The following is a 10000-nucleotide window of genomic DNA, read 5'->3' on the forward strand; positions in this document are numbered from 1 at the left end:
TATCCTCAGTATCATATTTGTTCTACATAAAATACACGGAAAGGAAACGGATGTAATTTTATTGTGTCCATGTGGTATTGCATGTGAAGAGAACTGAGGCTTACTTCAATTTCACGACTGGGCTTAGCCTACCTCGAGACTTTTTGAAGCGTTCTCTGTGAAAGTCTCCACGCACTGCTCGTTCGGCTGAAATGCGTCGAGTAGTGTGGTGGCCTCTTGCAGAAGCTCTTTATAGTTGGTCATCTTCTATTAGCCGCTGGTTACAGGATTCATAATCAGTACAAAATGCACGTATTTAAATAAACGGCAGGTATTGTTTCTGTCCTACTGGTCTTCTTCACCGGAATCGATGCTGACTGGTGGGGCAGCCTACCGTTGCCAAGCAACTGTAAACATATCGAAGCGAGGGATTTGAGAGCTCTGGCGCCATCTGCCGGTTCGTACAAGGTAGAGCAAAGTAGGCTACTGAAGCAGAGTTTCCATTTCAGTAGACTGTAGGCCTATGAGGGCGGTGGCATAGTGGCTTTCACCGTTGTGCCCTTGAGCAAGGCACTTAATCCCAAATTGCTCTGAGGATAATGTAGACTAATGGTGCGTTCATGAGCAACTGGGAAGTGGGAGAATTCTAGAGTTTGAATACACTAGTAGTATAGTGAGTCACGTTGGACAACCGTGTCCGCTAAATGAATAAATTGTATTCGCCCGGATATCCTGCAGCTCATAAGCTAACACATTTATTCAACAAATGAGCTGCAACTCTTAAGATTTTTTTGTAGATAAATAAATCATCATATATAATGATTTATTTATCTACAAAAAATGTAAGAGTTGCAGTTCAATCTTGGGAGCAATCGGACAATGGTTAAATGACCATGTCTTCAGTGAGCCTAGGCCTAATTAATTACATATTTGTTTCAGTTTATATAGCAAACTTGAGCAAATTGCTATCTTAGCAAAAGCCATATCCCATCATCATTCTGATATTGCCAGAATCCAGACAACCCGCCTATGACTGAAAATATATTTGTCTCCTTGCATGCTTTCTATGGTGAGATAAAACATAAACTCATAGCACACAGTAGGCCTATGCATTTTCCTTGACACTGATCTACTGATCTGCTGTATCATCACCCAGGACTCTGATAGTGGATAGTGCACAGTGGACATTTCACAGAACTGTTGCATGAGAAATCACTAGCATTTCCTAAGGAACAGGATTGACCAACATTTCTGTTGAATCGTGGAATTCCATGAGATTGATGTACAGTAGCCTACAACCCTAATTCCGAAAAAATAATTGATTGTTGCATGATTGCCATGCAATCATTGATGCACCTCCACACCATCATGGATGCTGGGTTTGAGCTGCACATAACAAGTTGGATACGTTGAATGGTTATGGTCATATGATTTAGGTGCTTTTGTCCAAAGTGACTTACAAATAAAAACATTACAATAGTTATCAATTCACAGTGAATAGTTTTGAAAATGTTGGTAAGACTATACATTAAGGAAGCAGCAATAAACAATAAAGTCAGGGCAAAAATTGTTGAATAATAATAATAGTCCTTCTCCTCTTTATCCCAGAGGGCCCCCTGATTTCCAAAAAGAATAACACATTTTGATTGATCTAATCACAGGACTTTTTCCCACTTTAACTCCATTTCAAATGAGCTTGAATCTCTTAAATAACTACAAATGTTATATTAAGAAAGAGTCTTATATTATTTCCCCATCTGCTCCCAGAGTGATGAACACCTCCGCATCTACTCCTGATTCTCTTGGGGATGTTTTCTTTATTCTCATTCATGGCCATTAGCTTGAGCTGTTGCCCCTTCACTGTCTCTATCACTACACACCTTTTCCAACCTTCTGTTGCCTTTGACTTCTATTTACTGCATGTAGGGCTGGGTGGGTTTATATAACACATAGGGCAGAGCCTCACTGCAAGGTCTGAGTGTTTAAGGTAGCCTACATAACAACATTCTTATATGATGATAATAACATATTAACATGTATAATAATACATACATGATATCATTTATGATATTTAGTTATTCTTTAACCCACTATATAGGCTACCTCTCCAAACGAGCCCAGAAATTAGCCGCGTGTGTGCAGTTAAAAACAATCTTTCGCAAAAGGTGCATCTATCATGAATGTCCAGATATGTGAGAAATGTGGACAGAAGTTCCGGCCTCTTGGAGCCACGCCCATTGCATGGAATGACGTCTGCGTGTGGGAAGTGGGCGGCGTCGCGTGGCGTTGTTGTGTCAACGTGACTGTCATCATCAGCCAGCCGATCCCGTCCACCGGAGCCCCGAGCCTATGACCGGATCCCGTCCTGCGCGCTGCCTACAGTAGACAACAATGTACAGTCGCGGCGAGTGATCCGAGCCCCGCTCCGTCCCTATGCTAACCGCACCAGCAGCACCGAAACACGGCCGCCCCGTCGAGATCTCGGGTCGCACACGCAGGGATTGTAATCGTCCATATTCGCGCAGCACGGAGAACAGCGGTAGCTAACGAATTAGCGTATTTTTCCAGGTAGCGCTGGCTTTTTTTCAGGTAACACCCGGGAAGGCTCTGACAAAGGCGGAGGAAGGTGGCTTGAAAGCTAAGGATGAATCGCTTTCGAAAGTGGCTGTACAAGCCAAAGGTAAGTTTCAATGATGTCCTCCCGTGTGTTAGGTGCTGCGCGGTAAGAGCTCACAGACTGCTCCCTCTCGGGCGAAAGCCTTCGCTTCATCCCCGATAACTCGCCGCGAAGCTCCGTGTTGGAATGTAGGCTATGTAGCTATCGCTAACTGGGATAGCTAGGTTTTTTTTAGCTTGCTGGCCAACCCGTGAGTGAGCATTGTGTTAGATCCGATAGCTTTTCCCACAGCTTGTTTGTGATGTGCCAGGCATTCCAGCAGAGATTATGTTTTAGGGATTTCGGTTGGCCATAATGTTATCCAAAGTAGATCTTCAGCACCATTTTGATAACGATTTGTTGGGCTCAGGTTAATTGTTCAGGTGACACCAGCTAGCCAACAATACTTTCTGCCATAAACTGCCAGAGGACCATGACGATTCTTTGTCAGTCTACTCATGCGCTGTGACAGGCACATAAACATCGACACACCGCGCTCAGGGTCGGCAGGCGAGTGTGTGAGTGAAGTTTGAGGGACCGAAGCAGAAGTGCGGGACGGTAGCACGGAATGCGAGCCGTGCCACATCACCGCGCCAGCGTAGTTTGTTTGAACAGCGCCGGTAGACCGTACAGTAGTTCGGGAGCGAGCCCCGTTCTCACACGAATTGTCATTCTTACACACACACACACACACACACGAACTGTCATTCACACAGCGATGGGGAGTGGGGCGGGTGTGTTTTGTGATGTAGGATACTGCCCTGACTAATTACCGGGTCCGTAATGTGACGGTTCTGCACTGACAGTACTGCTCTGGGACGGTACTGGGTTACGGTGCTAACGGGTCCGTAACGTGACGGTTCTGCTCTGGGACGGTACTGGGTTACGGTGCTAACGGGTCCTTAATCTGACGGTTCTGCACTGACAGTACTACGCTGGGACGGTTGCCTACTGGGTGACGGTGTTAACTGACAGGCTGTCCTGCGTCTGTACTGAACTGTGCTACGGTACAGTGCGGGGTGTGGTGACGTACTCTGCTGTGTGTGGCTAGTGGTGTGTGTGGTTAGTGGTGTGTGTGGCTAGTGGTATGTGCGGTGTGTGTGGCCTGGTGTGTGTGGCTAGTGGTGTGTGTGGCTAGTGGTGTGTGCGGTCAGGTGTGTGTGGCCTGGTGTGTGCGGTGTGTGTGGCTAGTGGTGTGTGTGGCTAGTGGTGTGTGCGGCTAGTGGTGTGTGCGGTCAGGTGTGTGTGGCCTGGTGTGTGTGGCCTGGTGTGTGCGGTGTGTGTGGCCTGGTGTGTGCGGTCAGGTGTGTGTGGCCTGGTGTGTGTGGCCTGGTGTGTGTGGCTAGTGGTGTGTGCGGTAGCGAGGCCTGGTGTGTGCGGTAGCGAGGCCTCCACAGGTGCTGCAGGAGTGCGGGCTGTTTACGCTCAGTAGGAGGCGACGGCTTCACTCATTACGGCTGCTGAGGGAGGACCTGAGGGAGGACTTTCACCTTTGAGCTCCACTGATTTCCCCCACGGCCCCAGTGCAGCGCAGGGCGGAGCCGAGGAGGGAACTGCTGCTGTGCTGAGCCAGACCTGACTAGGCGATCACTGACAATGACAGCCCTCAGCCAGACCTGACTAGGCGATCACTGGTAATGACAGCCCTCAGCCAGACCTGACTAGGCGATCACTGGTAATGACAGCCCTCAGCCAGACCTGACTAGGCGATCACTGGTAATGACAGCCCTCAGCCAGACCTGACTAGGCGATCACTGACAATGACAGCCCTCAGCCAGACCTGACTAGGCGATCACTGACAATGACAGCCCTCAGCCAGACCTGACTAGGCGATCACTGACAATGACAGCCCTCAGCCAGACCTGACTAGGCGATCACTGACAATGACAGCCCTCAGCCAGACCTGACTAGGCGATCACTGACAATGACAGCCCTCAGCCAGACCTGACTAGGCGATCACTGACAATGACAGCCCTCAGCCAGACCTGACTAGGCGATCACTGGTAATGACAGCCCTCAGCCAGACCTGACTAGGCGATCACTGACAACGACAGCCCTCAGCCAGACCTGACTAGGCGATCACTGATAACGACAGCCCTCAGCCAGACCTGACTAGGCGATCACTGACAACGACAGCCCTCAGCCAGACCTGACTAGACGATCACTGACAACGACAGCCCTCAGCCAGACCTGACTAGGCGATCACTGATAAAGACAGCCCTCAGCCAGACCTGACTAGGCGATCACTGACAATGACAGCCCTCAGCCAGACCTGACTAGGCGATCACTGGTAATGACAGCCCTCACCCAGACCTGACTAGGCGATCACTGACAATGACAGCCCTCATCAAGTGATCACATAATGACAGGCCTCACAGTGCATTCATGCCACATTGGATCTTCGGAAATTCCGACCTCTCATAGAGGAAACTTGAATGCCGAGTCGGGTCGGATTCTTTGCTCAGAGACTCGTGTGGAAGTCTTGTGCCCAGAGGTGTCTGAGTTTACGTCACTATCCAACCGTGGTGCCTCCCTTGCAGCAACACAAGAGGCAAATCTCACTCCCATTACAAATACGCAGGGTCATTTGTCGCTAAATCAACACATTGTCCTTCTTGCTCAACCACAGTAAGCCGTTCTACTAACGTATGTGTGTCTGAACTGATCTCATGAACACACTTTTATCGGAGGTCGGGACTTTTAAAGGCGGGTCCTCCGAGTTTGCGAACGGCTTGAAGGCAGTATTAGGGTGTTTCTCAAAGTCAAGAGCGCGTCCTTGATAGAATGCTTTCTTTCGAGTCGGGTGCTAGAGAGACAAGGCTACACACCTTCCCAGTACCCTCCCCAGCCGTCAGATCACATGCAATGGAACAGCCTAGCGAGTGTGGAAGTGCACGCCGGTTCCGGCTGCGTGCTTCATTTGAACCGTGGAGATTGCGCTGCTTTTACAGGAGTTCCGACAACTATGCAGCTGCACTTTCCTCTCAATAAACTTTTTTGTGTAGCCTACAGTATTTCCACATTCGACTTGGTCTTCACATATCACAATCCATAGTTTATAATTATGTTAGTGTCAATGGAAAGTTATACCGGTAATTGGCAACGGCAACGGTAGCCTAATGTTAAACTTGTAGGCTACAAAGTTTGCATTGGGCGAAGTTCAGAGATATATTAATAACAAAAGTCTATCACAACGTATTCATGCTCATTGACATATGCATTTATGATGAATATGCACAATAACTTAATATAAATGCCTGAGCAAATATACGATGGCATTAACAAAACACTTGAGAAATCGTATTTAGCCTACATTAACACGCACTGCTTCTTTGCATCTACTTTCCATCTCCCTCTCCCTCTTTTTTTTTAATCACGCACCGTCATAAAATTTCTAATCGTCCATACGCAAAGGATTGTGGGTTATTTCTTCACGCCGAGGATCCATCGATGCATCCTCCAAAATTCGCCGAAATTCTCAGAACGAAGGACTCAGTACTTGCTAGAATTTGAAAGCATCCTTGACTTTGGAACAGTGCTTGACGAGATTTGATGATGTAACGTCCTTGAAAAAGTGGCTTGGTGTTGGTTCAGACCTGACTAAGTGATCACTGATAATGGCAGCCCTCAGTTGGTTCTCTCTCTCTCCTCACTCTGCCTCTCAGCTGGTTGGGCTTTCTATGCTGTCACTGTAGCCATGTTCAGGTTCTGCTATACGGTCACTGTAGCCGTGTTCAGGTTCTGCTATACAGTCACTGTAGCCGTGTTCAGACAGGTGTTCTGCTATACGGTCACTGTAGCCGTGTTCAGGTTCTGCTATACGGTCGCTGTAGCCGTGTTCAGACAGGTGTTCTGCTATACGGTCGCTGTAGCCGTGTTCAGACAGGTGTTCTGCTATACGGTCACTGTAGCCGTGTTCAGGTTCTGCTATACGGTCGCTGTAGCCGTGTTCAGACAGGTGTTCTGCTATACGGTCGCTGTAGCCGTGTTCAGACAGGTGTTCTGCTATACGGTCACTGTAGCCGTGTTCAGACAGGTGTTCTGCTATACGGTCGCTGTAGCCGTGTTCAGGTTCTGCTATACGGTCGCTGTAGCCGTGTTCAGACAGGTGTTCTGCTATACGGTCACTGTAGCCGTGTTGAGGTTCTGCTATACGGTCACTGTAGCCGTGTTCAGGTTCTGCTATACGGTCGCTGTAGCCGTGTTCAGGTTCTGCTATACGGTCGCTGTAGCCGTGTTCAGACAGGTGTTCTGCTATACGGTCACTGTAGCCGTGTTCAGACAGGTGTTCTGCACATGCAGCGGTACTTGCGTTCTGGCGGTAACAGACATTCAGACATGAAGCATACATGCGGAATGTATACGTCTGTATACGGCTGTAGATACACTTCTCTCGACAATCCATTCCAGCCTCAACACGACGGTGAACAGCAGCTGAAATAATCAAATAGCCTAATAATGCCAACATTAGGCTATACTCTGTCTACCTTATGCATCTAAGACTCAATCAATATTTAGTTACCATTTGACAACCTTTACTCACTTGATTAGGCTACATGTTCTTGTGGAGGAAAATCCATTTTAGAATCTTTCTCGCACTCGAAACACATGCATCACCTGACCACTAATTTACCGCGGAAGCCCGAGCCCGTGCGAAGTGACCGCACCCGACCGACCCGAAACCTGCCGTATAAAGTCTGTGAACATTGCGGAAATACATGTCCGTCTGAAAGTGGCTATTGTGTGTGTGTGTGTGTGTGTGTGTGTGTGTGTGTGTTGTGTTATCCTGGTATATGCACTTTCATTTGGTGTGTGTCGTACAGCCCAGTAGATTACCCTCAGACCAGACCAGCAACTCACATTTACACCAGCAGAGTTACTCAGCTCATATCAGACTAACTCATATCAGACTAACTCAACTCAACTCAGACATATACACACACACACACACACACACACACAGGTAGAACACGTATACACACACACACACACACAGGTACCCCCCCCCCCCCCCCCACACACACACACACACACACACACACACACACAGGTAGAACACGTATACACATACACACAGGTACCCCCCCCCCCCCCCACACACACACACACACACACGGTGCGCTGCCGCTCAGGCCTACGGTGGGGGGATAAGACTCATCACATGACGTATCAGATGTCTCCTGTGCTAAATTATTAACCAAGCACACACACAAACACACACAAACACACACACTTGCACACGGAAACACACACACAAACGCGCACACACACACACACACAAAGAAGCGCACACACAGACACACACACAAGCACACATAAACACACACACTTGCACACACTTGAGTGTGTGTGTGTTCAAGGGTGGCTGATACCTGGTTTGTGTGTATGTTACTGTATGTGTGTGTTCGTGTGTGTGTGTGTTCGATGGTGGCTGATACGGTTTAGTTGCTACTGTACTTGGTTGCCTTTGACTGTCAATAGTCAATATAAGCAACCTTTAAAAGTCAGAAGTCTGTCTCTCTCTCTCTCTCTCTCCCTCTCTCTCCCTCTCTGTCTACCTCTCTCTCTTCCTCTCACTCTCCCTCTCTCTCCCTCTCTCTCCCTCTCTCTCCCTCTCTCTCCATCTCCTTGCTGATATAACTGGATGGATTAATTGTTGCATAATAACTTCCTGCTGGTCCGTGTGTGTGTGTGTGTGTGTGTGTGTGTGTGTGTGTGTGTGTGTGTGTGTGTGTGTGTGTGTGTGTGTGTGTGTGTGTGTGTGTGTGTGTGTGTGTGTGTGTGTGTGTGTGTGTGTGTGTGTGTGTGTGTGTGTGTGTGTGTGTACGAACCATTCATACTGTGTACCATATGAGAATGTGAGTGTTTGTGCGTGCGTGCGTGTGTGTGTGTGTGTAAAGCTGCTTACAGTGGCCCATGTGCCAAGCATGTGCCATGTCTATCAGAGTGCACGCACGCACGCACGCACGCACGCACGCACGCACACAGATGGCTGCGTCTGGACATTTCCAAAATATTACTATTTCTGTGAGCTGGAGTCATTTACATGTGTATCTGTGTGTGTGTGTGTGTGTGTGTGTGTGTGTGTGTGGGTCGATAAGTGGTTGCTGTGTGGAAGTGCTCATGCTGCAGCCATCCCCCAAACCTGCTGACATCAGCACCTCTCAACTCACACTGTCGTGTGTGTGTGTGTGTGTGTGTGTGTGTGTGTGTGTGTGTGTGTGTGTGTGTGTGTGTGTGTGTGTGTGTGTGTGTGTGTGTGTGTGTGTGTGTGTGTGTGTGTGTGTGTGTGTGTGTGTGTGTGTGTGTGTGTGTGTGTGTGTGTAACATCAGTGCTCCTCAACTCTCTGCCTCTCAGGGCTGTGTGTGTGTCTGTGAGTGTGTGGATGGATGTGTGTGTTCTTTTGATGAAGTCACAGCTGTGGAATGTTTACTGTGTGTGTGGAATGTCCTGGTAAAGAGCCAGAGTCCTTCAGTCCACACACGCACATGCACGCATACGCACACGGACACGCGCACACGCACACACACACACACACACATACACAGGCATACACACGCACATACAGGCATACACACACACTCACACACACACACACACACACACACACCCTCTCCCTCTCCCTCTATGTATCTATAGGAATGCAAAGCCTCTTTGCTAGTTGACCCAGAGAAGAGTGACCTGAGACCTCTCACACACACACACACACACACACACACACACACACACACACACACACACACACACACACACACACACACACACACACACACACAGGCAGAGCTCTCAGCTAGCCTGTATACTAACCTCTCTTATGACATGGCTGTTCACGATGCTAGCAGAACTAGCCTGTATGCTAACCTCTCTTATGAAACACGATAGGAAGTAAACTCTCCCATAGAGTGCGTAAGTGAGATGTCACTTTTCCTTAACAACCAAAATTTCTGTTCTAAACAAACCAAATTCACGATGTGAAATCCTATGGCAGATGATTGTTTTACAGAAAAAGCCACGTTTTTGCGCAAATTAATTTACGAGTTGACATCGGTTGACATTAACTAACTTCATGTAATCATAGATTAGCCCAGCTTGCCGTTACATTATAAACTTTTTTTTTTCATGCTAGCGTGATCGTCTCCTTTTAGTACACCAGAAGCTTACATAAACGCCTTGACATGGTGGTGATTTTTACCGCTTAAAAATAATTAACTTTCATTTTGAAAGAAACAACACGGTGAGGCAATAGAAATGCCACTTGCAGGTTGTTTGTTTAGAACAGGAAATCGCGTTACCGGGACAACGTGACACTTTCACTTACGCACTCTATTGAGAGTCTGTTTGTCCATTTATTTTACTGTCTATGG

General features: G+C 47.8%; 2 protein-coding genes across 4 annotated transcripts in view; one reads left to right on the top strand and one right to left on the bottom strand.

Moving 5' to 3' along the window:
• The window catches only part of cfap99 (cilia and flagella associated protein 99), a 12214-nt gene extending 11859 nt beyond the window's left edge, over positions 1–355 (bottom strand). The window contains exons 1-2 of the mRNA XM_062522791.1: positions 133–355; positions 1–22 (exon numbers count right to left, since the gene is read on the bottom strand). The exon at positions 1–22 is cut by the window's left edge and continues 126 nt beyond it. Of these exons, the coding sequence (XP_062378775.1) occupies positions 1–22; positions 133–243 (133 nt within the window). The 5' untranslated portion in view covers positions 244–355. The remainder of the gene's footprint in view (positions 23–132) is intronic.
• A 1924-nt stretch (positions 356–2279) lies between these two features.
• zfyve28 (zinc finger, FYVE domain containing 28) overlaps positions 2280–10000 on the top strand; it is a 29212-nt gene continuing 21491 nt past the window's right edge. For all 3 annotated transcript variants that reach the window (XR_009936512.1, XR_009936513.1, XM_062522792.1), the window contains exon 1: positions 2280–2659. Coding sequence is in view for 1 of the 3 variants with exons in the window: in XM_062522792.1 (XP_062378776.1) it covers positions 2624–2659 (36 nt within the window). In the remaining 2 variants the exon portion in view is untranslated. The remainder of the gene's footprint in view (positions 2660–10000) is intronic.

Source organism: Sardina pilchardus, chromosome 20 (assembly GCF_963854185.1).
Source record: "Sardina pilchardus chromosome 20, fSarPil1.1, whole genome shotgun sequence".
In the NCBI taxonomy this organism is placed as follows: Eukaryota; Metazoa; Chordata; class Actinopteri; order Clupeiformes; family Clupeidae; genus Sardina; species Sardina pilchardus.